Here is a 16,113-nt window from a genome sequence, read left to right as displayed (position 1 = left end):
AGATAGTGCGCTTCTCAGCGAAACATAGCGCTCTCCACCCCATACGCTCCTCCATATAACCACGGGTAGCTGGCTTCCGGCTCTTCCTTCGCCTAGACAAACTACCCGTGTGCCCCCCCAAAAAAATTTCTTGGGGGTGCCTCTCGTGCTTCTCCCTCAGCGCGTCTCTGGCCTCGTACCATCGCCTCTCCGCCTTGGCTGCCTCAATTTCCCACTGCGGCGCTGATAATCCCCAGCCTGATGCCAAGGTCCGGCCCCGTCCAGAATTTCCTCCCAAGTCCACTTCTCCCGCCAGTCCAACTCGAACGCCGTCTGCCCCTTCCTCTGCTGCTTGGTCCTTGAGTGGTGGGTGATTCTGTCACGGTTGTCGTCGGTGAAGGAGGACCAAAACGCAGCAGGTACGTGTATGCTCATTTTGATGATTTATTAACTTCAAAAAATGAATACAAAAATAACAAACACGAGAAACGAACGACAACAAACAGTCTGGCAAAGCCTAAGCTCAACACAGAACAATCACCCACAAATAACAACCACAAACACACCCTAATATATGGGACTCTCAATCAAAGGCAGATAGACAACACCTGCCTTCAACTGAGAGTCCCAACCCCAATCAACACAACATAGAAATACACTCACCAGACTAGACATAGAAATACATAAACATAGACTATAAACCAAAACCCCGGAAATACTAAATCCAACACCCTTTAACCAAACACACCACCCTGAACCACATAAAACAAATACCCTCTGTCACGCCCTGACCAAACTACAAAACAATTAACCTTATATACTGGCCAGGACGTGACACTACTGCTGGTTTTCTGTTCCACCTGATCATTAATTGCACCCACCTGGTGTCCCAGGCCTAAATTAATCACGGATATGAAAAATGGATTTAAAAAAAGCAGTGGTACTGTCTGATGCCCAGATATGAATTTGAGGGTGGTACACAGCCACTATCATTGCCCTGACCCCTGGTCAAGGTGTAGGCTCTACCTAGTCTATATAGATGTAAAATCTGCTCTCTGACCCCTGGTCAAGGTGTAGGCTCTACCTAGTCTACATAGATGTAAAATCTGCTCTCTGACCCCTGGTCAAGGTGTAGGCTCTACCTAGTCTACATAGATGTAAAATCTGCTCTCTGACCCCTGGTCAAGGTGTAGGCTATACCTAGTCTATATAGATGTAAAATCTGCTCTCTGACCCCTGGTCAAGGTGTAGGCTCTACCTAGTCTATATAGATGTAAAATCTGCTCTCTGACCCCTGGTCAAGGTGTAGGCTATACCTAGTCTATATAGATGTAAAATCTGCTCTCTGACCCCTGGTCAAGGTGTAGGCTCTACCTAGTCTATATAGATGTAAAATCTGCTCTCTGACCCCTGGTCAAGGTGTAGGCTCTACCTAGTCTATATAGATGTAAAATCTGCTCTCTGTTGCAGACAGATAACGCAGGTAGCTACAGTATGTACTTTTGACCAGGGTCCTATTTCCTGTATAGTGAACTACTTTTGACCAGAAATTTCACACAAAATCAAACTAATTCAGGAAACTCTAAAGATGGTCTCATCTTATCATGGGCTCCTCATAATTGAATGAATCCTCCACCAGGCTCGGCGGTAGGTATTTGTCGTCCCACTGGTCTGAACTTTGACTCGGTCCGTATCTCACCATCTGCTCCGTTATCGATCTCTCTAGAGTTCTGGAAATGAGACCTCTCGCACAAGGGACCAAACAACAACCACACAACGCAAACACACTCATACAGGTGAAAGCAGCCCATAATACAGTTCTTACAACAGTTTTCCATTTCTCAAACAAGAGCTGTGTTATCAGGAATGTACGTACAGCAATGAACCTAATCATTCTACCTACACCATCCTCTTTTGCCAGTAACATATCGAGAGTCAGTCTATTTTACCAGGTCATGAGGGAGGTGGCGGATAATTAGTCAGAGAACCTCTTTACTGCATCCCCGTTTTCATTCATGAATCTCTGTTGAATATAAAATATGTCATTTATCCCATCCACATTTTTATTTATTGTCAACCACCAAAATAATGTAGTGTTAAAGCCTTCACATATTTGATTCATAGCTTTGTATTCATCTGGAACTTCCCTGAGGATGCCAATAGCATCCATCTAGACAAAGCTACTCCCATCCTGGTCAAAACTCCCCCTGCGCCTACTTTAGCCTCCTATAACTGGCCTCTGATGACTAACTTGAACTGGTTGGACCTATAACCCCAGGGCGCAAGTTCCTAACCACCCTTTGTGGTCATTTCTGTCGTATGCGTCCTTTGCTGGTACTAGCCCACCCTACATCAGTTATAGGTGCTGTGAGGTTAAACATTTTCTATTCATCTTTCAAACCTAAGTCAGTCACATTCATGATTACTTTCAGCCATTAGAATCATCTAAGTTCTCGGTGCCATTCTTGTATCTATAACACTGGTGCTCATCAGGAGTTAAGGTGAACCGAGGTGGGTTGGCTGAGTACTTCAATCTGGCCAACCCCAATTCCTGTACAGTTGTCTTCTTTCCCAGGAAATTGTTTAATGTTTACCTTAAATCCTACATCTTGATTTTCTTCGACTCCTTATTCTGTATGTCACTCATCAGTGTATTATATAGTTTATCTTCTACTTCTTCTCAATGACAACGGTATCGTATGATTAGTACCGGAAGGTGGTGGATCTGAATGTATCAGAAAGATTAGACTATGATGCAGCTCAGAGTCTCTACTCTTCCCAAAAACCGCCAACCCTCTCCTGCCCTTAGTCTCTCTGCTAGGTACAGCCCCATACTCACACCTCTAGGAGCACACACAGTGATGAACGGTCGGGATAGGGAATCTTCGTTAAAGAGGTAACCCCCGGACCCTGTTGGTACTCGGTTCTTCTCCTAACTCTGTGTGTGATCAGCAGTGCTCATATGTGTACATACCTTCTTGCAGTGGGTAACGTGGACCCAAGTGACTCTCTCAGCTTTTCTAATGGCAAAGGCAGTGGTTTAACAGAACCTGGTATGGGCCTTCCCAACGGGGCTGCTTCCCGTCTTTTCTCCTCAGGGACTGGATCCACACCCAGTCTCCTGGTTGTACTGAGTGAATCCCCTTCTCCTGTAATTCACCTGTTGGACACAAAATCTTGGACATATGGGTTTGGTTAACAAACAGTCTTCTCATGTGCTCTGCTAGTATTTCTTCAACTTCTATGTCTACCTGTTCTGGTCTCTCTAACTCTGGCATTCTATAGGCTCTACCTGATTAGCTAAAATGTCATCCATCCTTTAAAGAGATAGATCCTAGTAAACCAACTCTAGGGATAATATCTTGACCTAATATTCTAGCTACCATAATCATGTCCACCAAGTAAGTTGGTAATGCTTCTACCCACTTGCTATACTTATCTATTATTGTTAAACACCCCTTCTTCCCCTCAATTCGGAATAGTTCACTAAGTCCATTTCCAAATGTTGGAATGGATATTCTACAAAAAATGTTTTTGTTTAAGTAATTATCCTACCTGTTCTATCGCCTGCCCTACCATACTCTCTACCATACTCCCCCTATTTATTATCCTAACCTGTTCTATCGCCTGCTCTACCATGCTCTCTACCATACTCCCCCTATTTATTATCCTAACCTGTTCTATCGCCTGCCCTACCATGCTCTCTACCATACTCTCTACCATACTCTCTACCATACTCTCTACCATACTCTCTACCATACTCTCTACCATACTCCCCCTATTTATTCATGGCTCAAGCCATGTATCAATATTGCTGCATATCTAAACAAATTATCCTTATGTCAGCCCTTCTCTTGTAGGATTGCCCCCTTTTATTATCCACATGTCCAATTCTCCCTGGGGCCTTCATCCTCGGCTATTCTGTAACAATTCTCTGTCAAGTGTTTTATCTTCTTTAAGATTTATCTGTGCTGTTTTGTATGGTTTTAAATGTCTATGTGCTTGTCTGTGTAAATAGTAACTTTTCTCTCCTTCCTTATTTCACCGGTTCTAGTCAATGCTACTATTTCGGCCTACTGTGCAGAATAGTGTCTGGGCAATGGTTCAGTGTCTAACACCTGAAACCAACTAAGCTTTCATTGTCCTTTTAGTTAGGGTAACAATTACTTTCAACAAAATGATCATATCTCCTCCTAGCGAATTTACCAAACATAAACTTAAAATCAAAACTAAAATACATGCCTGCCAACGGAGCCGATAGTCTCTCCATAAATTAATATCCTAGAGCTAAGTGAACCAAATTCTCTTCCTATCTACTCCTGCTGGCCCCCCTCCTTTCTTCCTGCTACTCCCCAACCCTCAAGGTTTCAGCAGTGCAGGGGAGGATTTCTCCGTCTGCCCTTTCTACCCTTAGTCTAAGGCTTTGCCCTTTTAGTCTTCTCATTGGTTCAAATTATCAATTGTGTCTAAGAACTTAAACTTAATCATAATTATCAGTTCTACAAATTCCCTTACAATCAATATCACCAATGACCTTAAATTCACCATCCAAGTGGCTTTTCAATGTGGCTGATCAGACCACACAGGAAAAGTCACCAGAGGGGTCAAAAGTCATACCACCCTTTCAGAACCATGTTTCTTACTACATTAAACAAATTAAAGCTAAGAACTTTATCTACATTTTGTATCCCAGGTTCCCACAACATTCCCTATCAAAATGATTTCATGTGTTTATTATAACTCAGAAAACCAAACTTCCAAAATGCCATGTGTGTATACCCCTTTAAGATATCCTGTCCCTAGGTATTTTTCCCAAAAGAGCTAAGCGCTCCTTTTTCCATAAAATAACCACGAACATTTAGTCATCATTCCTTATACTACACCGATTCAGAAACCCAAACGTTAGCTACAAAGAAAACCTAATAATAACTCCACTGTACTTCCTCAAATCATTAATCATTTGTTTTAAACTTCCTCAACGGTTCTGTGTACTTTAATTGAACATACACTACCCTTGGATAAAATATTTTACTTCCAATCTATGAAACCCCATATTTTAACGTACTTTTTGACTAATTTGACCCAAGATTGCTTAAAACCTTAAAACCCCTTCAGTTTGTCTGCAAACAGGCCCATTCTGTTTGCTAGGAATACCCTGCCATTATACACAACTGTGTTTAATGTGCATCGTCCCTGTAAAATAAAATTAACTCCATGTATCGCTCATCTCCCATAAATTCCTGCACCTCCTTTACGCGCTTCCCCCTCCTGCTTCCACTCGGAACAGGTTGTGTCTGTTTTTCGTTTTAGCGTTTCCAATATTCTACCGGGCTCCCCGTCGACTGGGAGTCCGTTGGGTGCATTAATACTACCTTATTTTAGCCATCCCTTATATAATTTTTCACCTCTCCTCTTCCATTCTTTCCCATCGCGACCACCATTCCGTTCGAGAGTCGCTTTCAAAGTTTTCAACACCCGTTCTGGTTCAATATCCCCCATTCTCACGTTACCTTTTCCACAGAGGAATTATGTCTCCCTTCCTATGATCTATTTTACCCCGCTAATTTCTAGACCTGTTTTAACAATGTATTATGCCCACCCGGTAAAACCCCAATATAACCTGGAACCTAGCCTAGAACCTAGCCCATACCCTTTTTGTATAGGACCTCGTAAAGGACCTCGTCCAGGGAATCAAAATACACTCACACGGTAAACCCCCAAATATAACCTGGAACCTAGCCTAAAACCTAGCCTATACCTCTTTGTATAGGACCTCGTAAAGGACCTCGTCCTGGGAATCGAACTAATCCTGAACCTTCTCTATAAGATGATCAACCCTGTAAAGCCGATATATTAAACACTCAAACCAGATATTCAGATCGCTGTCTAATATCCAATGCACTACATTCACACGATTGGGTTGGCCTCCCAAACTTCACACAGTCCCGTTGATAGTCAGATTTATCAACCACATTCAAACCGATACCTAGTATCTAGTACATTTCAATCGCTGGTTATATTCGTAATTACCCACATTCAGTCGGTTAAATAACTCAAAACCTATACCCGAAACCTAGCCTGAAATATGATCAATATCTACAGGTCCTCATAAGGGTCCTCGTAAGAGGTTAACCACACACACACATTCAGTCGGTTAAATAACTCAGAACCTATACCCGAAACCTAGCCTGAAATATGAGTCAATTAATTTCAGATCCTCGTAAGGGTCCTCGTAAGAGGTTAACCACACACACACACATCATATTACCTAATACATATCATTCATCACAGTTCTTAATAGGTCACATACTGTTGAGCTGAATATCAGGAGTGAGTCAAAGAACTACACTTCCCAGAGTGCACCAGCAGCAGCAAACCGGCTGCTTGTCACCTGATCACCTGATCAATCATTTTCACTTATTTGGAGCACCTGTGAAGGCATGGAGGGCGTCAGTCATTCAGAAGAACAAACTTCAGAGGGAAAACTCCAAGTTCACTCACAGGTTCAGTCCAAAGACGCCAATGGTAAAAGGCTTAAATTATTAATTCATATTAGTTATTTAGAATGTTATTTAAATGTTTAAACTAATTTAAGTTCATTAAAATGTTTAATTAAGATGGTAACTTTTTGTTCTGTCTTTAAAGGTTTACAACCTAATTTACTGGCTAATTTACTGGCTAAATTACTGGACAGACCAACCAACTGAAGGCAAACTAAAAATAAAAAAGATTGAGTTGGAAAATTGAGTTGTCCCTGTGTCCTTTGGATGGTGAACAAGAGGAGGACTTGACAGTTGTAAACCACGCGGAGTGGCCTGGCACTGAGGATAAACGGCTTCAGATCCAGAAATAAGCTGTTGACGCAGAGGAAGTCAAGATGGCGGAAGATGTCCTGGGGAAGTCGGTCCAGCAGCTCAAAAAGGAGAGGACCACTGCAAAAAGCAGCTTCACCAGACAAGCCAACTTCATTTCAAGAGGAGCAAGCAGCATGCTTCAAGTGGAGTTAACCTGTTAGGGTATAGGGGGCAGTATTGAGAATTTTTTGAAAAAAGTGTGCCCATTTTAAACTGCCTCCTACACCTACCCAGTAACTACAATATGCATATACTTATTATATATGGATAGAAAACACCCTAAAGTTTCAAAAACTGTTTGAATGGTGTCTGTGAGTATAACAGAACTCATTTGGCAGGCAAAACCCTGAGACAGATTCTGACAGGAAGTGGATACCTGATGTGTTGAATTGACTTTGAGCCTATGCCATTGAAAAACAAAGGGGGTGAATTATATTCTGGCACTTCCTATTGCTTCCACAAGATGTCCCCAGCCTTTACAAAGTGTTTTGAGTGTTCTACAGTGAGATCTGACCGAATAAGAGCCATGGAACGTGATGGTCCATCATTCACCCTGGCGCGCGATTTGATGGTGGGTACTCTCATTCCGAAACGTTTTAAAAGAAAACCCAATGGTCCGCCTTGAATTTTATTCATGTTCTGGTTAAAAAAGGCCCTAATGATTTATGTGATACAACGTTTGACATGTTTGAACGAACGGAAATATATTTTTTCCGTTCTTGAAGTGAAGTGAAGTCCGGCTGGCTTAGATCATGCGCTACAACACGGAGGTTTTTCGACATAAATGATGAGCTTTTTTGAACAAAACTACATTCGTTATGGACCTGGGACTCTTTGGAAGTGACATCTGATGAAGAGAATCAAAGGTAATGGATTATTTATATAGTATTTTAGATTTTAGATTCCTCCAACATGGCGGTTAGTCTGTATCGCGATGCGTATTTGTCTGGCGCAGTGCTCAGATTATTGCAAAGTGTGATCTCCCAGTAAGGTTAATTTAAAATCTGACAAGTCCATTGCGTTCAAGAGATGTAAATCTATAATTCTTTGAATGACAATATAATATTTTAGCAATGTTTTCTAATATTAATTAATTATTTTGTCGTCATGACTTGACTGCCGGTATTGGAGGGAAACGATTTCCTGAACATCAACGCCATAGTAAAACACTGTTTTTAGATATAAATATGAACTTGATAGAACTAAAAATGCATGCATTGTCTAACAAAATGTCCTAGGAGTGTCATCTGATGGAGATTGTAAAAGGTTAGTGCATAATTTTAGCTGATTGTATGGTTTTGGTGAGGCATGTCTTTGAATCGACAATGCATTGCACACAGCTATTGTCAATGTACTCTCCTAACATAACCTAACTTTATGCTTTCCCCGTAAAACCTTTTTGAAATCGGTAAACGTGGTTAGATTAAGAAGATGTTTATCTTTCAAAGGCTGTAAGTTAGTTGTATGTTTGAGAAATTTGAATTTGTACATTTATTTGGTTTCAAATTTGCCGCTCTTGAAATGCACCTGCTGTTGATAGGGTGCGCCACAGGTGGCACGCTAACGTCCCAGGTAGCCTCAAGAAGTTAAAGGAGGAATTCGCTAAGCTTTCAGATTGTTTCAGAAAGATGCTCGATGCCAACGATGACTATAGGATTGGACTGGAGGCTGACATGACTGAGGATGAGGAACCAGGTCTTAATGAACATCAAGAGGCTGACATTGATAGATCTGTAAATGAAGGTGAAACAAAGTTGGCGGAAATAAGAGACATTGTTCAAACAAACCTGTGGTCGAGGTATGGAAGGAGTGAACTTCTTGTGTCAATCCTGGAAGCAGAAAAAGCCAATGATAAAGCGGCTTATGTACCAGTGGAAAGTGCCAATTTAGAGGGCTATGAAGTGCACCTCGCTCTCTTGGACAAGAGGATAAAAGAGGCCATCTCAGCAATGTCATCATGGGAGCGATGGATCCCTGTAGAATTAAAAGACGAATTAGATGGAAGAGTCAAGGACGTAAGAGCATTCTACTACAGGCTTGAGTCAAGGAGACCTGAATTTGCCACTGCACGGACGACCAATGAGCGAGGCACAGGAGTGAAACTACTACACCAACCGGCAACATCCACACCAATAGTGAGAATCAAGCCAATCTCTCTACCTATCTTCAATGGAAGCAGGAGAGAATATCACAGATGGAGGAAAGACTGGGAAAGCCTGCAACAGCAGGGAGAGCCATCCGGATCAACTGAAGTTAAGAAGATTCAACTCCTGGAGAGTGTGGATGACAAAATCTCAAAAGACCTCAGACTTTCAACCTACACCACTGCCGATGACATGTTCAGAGTGCTGGAGAACAGGTATGGCAACAAGTCAACCATCATAGTGGAAATCCTGGAAGAGCTGGAGAAGATGCCACATGTGAAAGGGAACCAACCAAGAAAGGTCATTGATCTCATACAGTCAGTGGAGAAGGCTCTAGCAGATCTCACAGAGTTAGGAAACTCTGGAGCCATAAATAACCCACTGGTAATTAGATCCATTGAAAGCAAGTTGCCTGACTTCATTAAAAGAGACTGGGTTATGTTCATGGTTGAACCCAGAAACGATGTCACATCAGACAACCACTTTGTCATGCTCTTGAAGTTCCTGAAAAGTCAAGAAGGAATACTGGAGAGACTCGAACAGCTCAGAACTGAGGAGAAGGTGGAAAAATCGGATCGTTTGGACAAGAAGTATGACAGAAAGATTGCCTCAACAAAAGCCACAAGGAAAGAAGAGCTTGATGAGGTATGTGGTGTATGTGGTGATAGTGGGCACTAAAACAAGATCTTCTTCTGTAGAAAGTTCAAAAGACTTAAGCTACCGGAAAAGAAAACTGTATTAAGAAAGCTGGGAGCATGCAGAAAATGTCTCGGATGCCATGATGAAGATGGATACTGCAGAGACACTTTCCTATGCAGAAACAAAGACTGTAAAAGAGAAGGTGGTGCCCCAGACCACCATTTTTTCCTCTGCCCAAAAGGAGAAGTCAAAAGAGGGGAAGAGAGAAAGAGTGGAAGAGACGGCAAAGGTGAAAGCAAGCTAACAGAGGAACAAGAGAAGATCTTGTCTGAACTTTCCCAGGAAATGGCAGATCGATGCAGAAAGGCTTTCACCAACACCAACAAAACCGCAGTGACACTCGATGCTTCAGGCCAGTCTGAGCTACTGCAGAGAAATGGGCTCACTGAACTTCCTGTCATCATGATGTTGATGCAAGTCACGGCGAACGCAGGGCAGAAGATTGGGACTTTAATTGACCTTGCTTCAGACACAAACTACATTACCCATAAGGCTGCTGAAAGACTGAGGTTAAGACATGAGAAGATAACTTTAGTTGTTCATGGGGTTGGTGGTATGACCATGAAAGTGAATACACTAAGGTATCTCCTCAAAGTCAGAGTCAAGACACCTAAAGGGACAGAGAGAGCTCATGAAATGGTCTGCTACGGCTTGGATGAAATCGCCAGAGTGCATCAAGTAATTGAACCTGAGAAGTTGAAAAAATTCTTCCCAGAAGTCAAACTTACAGAATTGGAAAGGCCAGAAGAGGTCGAACTTCTCATTAGCCACCGAGAGGGAAGACTCGCTCCCCAGAGGGTAAAAATCATGGGAGACCTCGTCTTGTGGGAGGGTCCATTGGGGAAAACAGTGGGTGGAGCACATCCCGACTTATTTGAAGAAGTGGAGGTTGCACTATATGAGTCCAAAACACACTTTGCTCGCTCCATGAGGACAGCAGCTGTCAAATATCAAGAAATCACAAGTCCAACAACTGACACAGCCCAGCTACAGCAGGAGGATGTGACTCTGACCAAATTTACAGCTGCCAGTAACCATGAGTTCCTTGAGTGGTGGCACTGGGACAGCATCGGAGCTGCATGTGAGCCAAGATGTGGAGGATGCCGATGTGGAAACTGTCCACCGGGAGGAAAAGAAATGACCCTGGCAGAGGAGAGGGAACTGGAGATCATTAAAGGAGGCCTCACCTACGAGAAGGGGGATGCTCACACACCGGCTCCACATTGGGATGCAAAGTATCCTTGGACGGTAGATCCAGCCTCTCTCCCGAATAACAAAAGTGCAGTCCAGGCTTGTTTCTTAAGAATGGAAAAACAACTAAGCAGGGAGCCAGACTGGAAAGTCGCATATGCTACCCAAATCCATGAAATGGTCGAGCGAGGCGCAGCCATAAAACTCACCAACAAAATCATGGACGAGTGGAATGGACCAGTGTGGTACGTAAGCCACCTGGTGGCACCAAACCCTCATTCGGTAACAACACCGGTTCGTATTGTATGGAATAGTAGCCAGAAATACAAAGGCGTGAGTATGAATGATCTTCTTCTGAAGGGACCAGACGTTCTCAACCCTATAAGAGCTGTCTTGCTGAGGTTCAGAGAGGGGACGTATGCATCTCTAGGAGACATCAAAAAGATGTACAACTCTGTATGGCTGGAGGAGCGTGAGATGCATCTTCACAGGTTCCTCTGGAGGGACAGCCCAGTTGAAGAGATAAGTGAATATGCAATAACCAGAGTCAACATTGGGGACAGACCTGCTGGTTGCATTGCGCAGTTGGCTATGAGGGAAACAGCACGCCTGCCCAACTTTCTTCACTTGGAGGATGAGCGCAGAGTCATTGAAGAGGACAGTTATGTGGATGACCTCTTAACCTCCCAAAATGACCTGGATAAACTTGACAAAATCACAGCAAATGTAGAAGAGATCTTGAAAGCTGGAGGGTTCTTCCTCAAACCATGGGTCCGGTCAGGGCAAAGTGGGAGGCAAGGAATGGAGGTGGAGGGTCTATCAAAGGCACAAAGTAAAACCTTAATTCTTCCAAATCAAATGAGGGACGAAGACAACAAAGCCTTGGGTATCGGCTACCGAATGGATGAAGACGAGCTCTACATGTTAACCTCAGTTAACTTTTCAAAAAGGAAAAAGAAGATGAGAGTTGGGAAAAATCTTCTCAAGGAGGAGGTGAGAACTGAGACACCTAACCCACTGACTAGGAGGGCCCTCTTAAGCCAAGTGGCTGGACTGTACTACCCAATTGGCTTAGTTACACCTGCCAAACAGAAGGGAGCAATTCTTGTTCGAAAAGCATTCCAAGAAGGAGGGGGTGGGAAACTAACCCAAGAAACCTGGGACCAACCTCTCTCAGAAAGCCTCAGGAAAGAAGCCATCCAGCTTTTTGAAGAATATGTGCAGCTTGGAGAGGTGAAATTCCACAGGAGCCTCACACCAGCTGGCTGGGAAGGGAAACCGTGGGGCATCACATTCTCTGATGGAAGTGATAAAACCTATGGAGCTGTGATGTACTTAAGATGGGAGACAAGTCAAGGCACTAAAGTTCGATTTGTTGAATCAAAAGCCAAGCTGACACCCCTGGATCAGAAGGGAGACGCTGTAAAAGCTGAGATCTGTGGTGCTGTCTTCGCAGCCAGGATCAGGAAGTATGTGGAAAAGCATGCTCGAATGAAGATCGAGAGATGGTTCCATCTACTTGACAGTCAAACGGTCTTGGGGGCCATTCAAAGAGTCAGTTATGGGTACAAAACCTTCTTTGCAAACAGAGTGGGTGAAATCCAGAAGGCTGGACAAGTGCAAGACTGGTGGTGGATCCGTGGGGATCTAAACATAGCTGACATCATAACAAGAGGGGGTGCTCCTGAAGATTTGAAGGAGAATTCCACTAGGCAAGAGGGACCAGAGTTCCTAAAGTGGCCAGTGGAGGAGTGGCCTATAAAATCAGCTGGAGAGGTTGCAGCTCATGCCAGGGAGAGTGTAAACAAGCTCCAGAGGAAGGCATTCTCAGGTGCATTGACAAGAGCTGAAGCGAGAAGTAGTCAGCAGAAAGAAGACAGACAAGGCACTCAGGAAAGTCCAAAGAATGAAACTCAAGAGGGAATACCTGTGGTGAACCCAACTCTTCTTAGAAGGAAGCCCACTGGTTGGGTTAAAGATCTTGTGGAAGTAAGAAGATTCAGTAGCCTGTCCAAACTGGTGAGAGTTGTTGCCTGGGTTTGTCTAGCAGCCAAGCAGTGGCTGAAGAGGAAGGGCCGGGCCCCTAAACAGGCAAAGAGGGAGGTAAGATCACCCAAGCAAGCTGTGCCGACTGTCAAAGAACATGAAGATGCACTCAAAGACCTTTTTCTCGCAGCTCAAGAAGGTACAGATTTTTCAGAGACAACTCTAAGCAGACTGACAGTGTACAAAGATGTGAAGTCTGGGCTGCTAGTTTGTGGAGGCAGAATTCAGACATTCAACGAAGATGAGACAGCAGTGCCAGTTTTACCCTTTGACGCATGGGTGTCTACACTGCTGGCACAAGAATCACACAAAGCAAATCACGAGGGAGTGGCAGGAACCCTTCTCCGGATGAGGAAGAAAGCCTGGGTAATAAAAGGCCGTAGACTTGCCAAGAAAATGGTTGACAGCTGTGTGGTCTGCAGGAAAAACAAGGCAAAACAGTGTCAACAAATCATGGCTGACCAGCCTCTAGAACAAATAGGCCCAGCTGCACCTTTTGAATTCACCACCATGGACCTGTTCGGCCCTTATGAAGTGAAAGATGAGGTCAAGAAGAGAACTAGACTCAAAGTATGGGGAATAGTCTTCTGCTGCATGGCTTCCCGAGCCATACACACTGAAGTGGTGAGTGACATGTCATCTGAAGGATTCCTGCTAGCCTATCAAAGGTTCACTTCACTGAGAGGACACCCCAGGAAACTCTGGTCAGACCCTGGCACAAACTTTGTGGGAGCCAAACCCTCCCTTCAAAAATTCTTTAACCAACAAAATAAGTCTGAACTTGAAGACACAGCTGCCAAGCATGGTACAGAATGGTCATGGAAGATCCACCCTGCAGACTCTCCCCATAGGAATGGTGCCGCAGAGGCAGCTGTCAAAGTAGTGAAGCGGGCGTTGAGCAACCTTGGTGGAGATGGTGGTTTTACGTGGGGAGAATTCCAAACTTTTCTCTTCATGGCAGCCAATCTTGCTAATGAGAGACCCATCAATGCAAGAACTCAAAGCAGAGAAGACTGTGTAAAGTACATCACCCCAAATTCTCTGCTTTTAGGACGTACCAATCCAAAGGGAGACCCTGGAGATTTCCAGTTTGATGGCTACCCTTACAAAAGACTTAAACATATTCAAGCAGAGGTAAGCCGTTTCTGGAAGAAGTGGAGCCAATTGGCTGGACCTAATCTGTTCATAAGGAACAAATGGCACACCAAAAAGAGAAATGTTGCTGTTGGAGATGTGGTCTGGTTGGCTGACCAAAACGCGCTAAGAGGACAGTACAAGCTGGCTAGAGTGGTCGGTGTCAATGCTGACAGCAAAGGCATCATTAGAGATGTGCTTGTGAAGACTTTTCCCAGCTATCCTGTTCACATCACAAAGTCAAACAGCAAAAAAGGACCCACAAGAGCAAACGGTGAAAGAACGAAGAGGCTTCAAACCAAAATCCCAGGTACAATTCTTCATAGAGATGTCAGACGCCTTGTCATTCTACTACCCATTGAAGAACAAACAGAGGTGTGAAGGGCTTGTGACCTCTCTGGATTTGAAACAAACCAGGAGCTCAAGTGGGAGGTGTTGAGCTGAATATCAGGAGTGAGTCAAAGAACTACACTTCCCAGAGTGCACCAGCAGCAGCAAACCGGCTGCTTGTCACCTGATCACCTGATCAATCATTTTCACTTATTTGGAGCACCTGTGAAGGCATGGAGGGCGTCAGTCATTCAGAAGAACAAACTTCAGAGGGAAAACTCCAAGTTCACTCACAGGTTCAGTCCAAAGACGCCAATGGTAAAAGGCTTAAATTATTAATTCATATTAGTTATTTAGAATGTTATTTAAATGTTTAAACTAATTTAAGTTCATTAAAATGTTTAATTAAGATGGTAACTTTTTGTTCTGTCTTTAAAGGTTTACAACCTAATTTACTGGCTAATTTACTGGCTAATTTACTGGCTAATTTACTGGCTAAATTACTGGCTAAATTACTGGACAGACCAACCAACTGAAGGCAAACTAAAAATAAAAAAGATTGAGTTGGAAAATTGAGTTGTCCCTGTGTCCTTTGGATGGTGAACAAGAGGAGGACTTGACACATACATTACTGTTGTCAACAATGCATTTATCACTTAATCAAACTCCAAATGTTCAATACATACTTCAATCAATTTGTATATGTTAAAATAAAAATTTGGTCACTTACATCAAACAGGTGTCTCACAAAAATAAATTTGGAAATAGCCAATGTGCAGAACTTCAGTTATTCACAATAGGTGTCTGCTTACCTTTTTAGTTGACCGGTCAGGATTTGTGAAACACACCGTCCGACGACAGCGATGGCCAATCGGCAGGACAAATTCCAGCGAAGTCCCTACAGCAGATCACGTCGGGGTCACCAATTGTAAAGGCTGCGTCAATTCAATTCTGGTATCAGAACAAAATTTAACACTAGGCTACTGAATATATTTTCAGCTGTTTATTAATAGAATTAGTCAAGCAGAATAAATGGTAAATGCAATCTTCGTATATACGGGTTCACTGTAACACCTCGCAGGGCAAACAGAGAACTGAAATGACATCATAAGTTCTTCCTTAAATACTTCTTGACAGACGTAGTTCCCTCTCCCTGAGGGCCTGTCATAGTAGAGGCTTGGGTGTGGTTTAGACTTACTCCAGCCTATCGTTGGCGTGCAGGCTGGTCCCAGCCTCTAGACGCATCTTTGTTGCCAAGCATAGTTGTCTTCTAGCTTATCTTCATGTGTGTAACCGAGAGTCAGACACTCAAGGACAGTGCCTGTTCTTGTGCCACAGCCATTCTCCCCTCTATCAGTTCCTCACATACACCTGTCCTTGAGCGGCCCCACAACCAGGCATTGTGTGTGTGTGTCAAGAGTCTACTCAGCCTACACTCCTACTAGCCAGCAACCCTCCAGTTAGTCATGTCTATTATATGTTGCTCAATCTATGTTAATACAATATAAACCTCTTAGTGCATTACAGTCCGTTCACACTTAGGCCTACATCTACTGTAAATGGTAATGCATCACATCTAATAAGTGAAATAAAACCCAACAATAGCGAACTACTTTTAACCAGGGTCCTATTTCCTGTATAGTGAACTACTTTTGACCAGGGTCCTATTTCCTGTATAGTGAACTACATTTGACCAGGGTCCTATTTCCTGTATAGTGAACTACTTTTGACCAGGG

At 43.4% G+C, this 16,113-nt stretch overlaps 1 protein-coding gene and 1 long non-coding RNA gene across 2 annotated transcripts; both read left to right on the top strand.

The window, feature by feature from the left end:
• The first annotated feature begins 5,117 nt into the window (after positions 1-5,117).
• Positions 5,118-6,783, top strand: LOC115182353 (uncharacterized). Its single transcript, XR_003873721.1, has 2 exons — positions 5,118-6,504; positions 6,625-6,783. It is a non-coding gene; the product is annotated as an uncharacterized LOC115182353 (long non-coding RNA).
• A 6,383-nt stretch (positions 6,784-13,166) lies between these two features.
• On the top strand, positions 13,167-14,855 carry LOC115182352 (uncharacterized). Its single transcript, XM_029743972.1, has 2 exons — positions 13,167-14,695; positions 14,816-14,855. Exon 1 carries the CDS (start codon positions 13,262-13,264, stop codon positions 14,426-14,428), a length of 1,167 nt encoding a protein of 388 aa, XP_029599832.1. The 5' UTR covers positions 13,167-13,261; the 3' UTR covers positions 14,429-14,695; positions 14,816-14,855.
• Positions 14,856-16,113: the final 1,258 nt, after the last annotated feature.

Source organism: Salmo trutta, unplaced genomic scaffold (assembly GCF_901001165.1).
Source record: "Salmo trutta unplaced genomic scaffold, fSalTru1.1, whole genome shotgun sequence".
In the NCBI taxonomy this organism is placed as follows: domain Eukaryota; kingdom Metazoa; phylum Chordata; class Actinopteri; order Salmoniformes; family Salmonidae; genus Salmo; species Salmo trutta.
The sequence above is the reverse complement of the archived record's forward strand: the minus strand, read 5'-3'. Positions and strand labels throughout refer to the sequence as shown.

Excerpts from the sequence above, each read along its gene's own strand:
- LOC115182352 (XM_029743972.1), top strand. The coding sequence starts at position 13,262 with ATGAGGAAGAAAGCCTGGGTAATAAAAGGCCGTAGACTTGCCAAGAAA.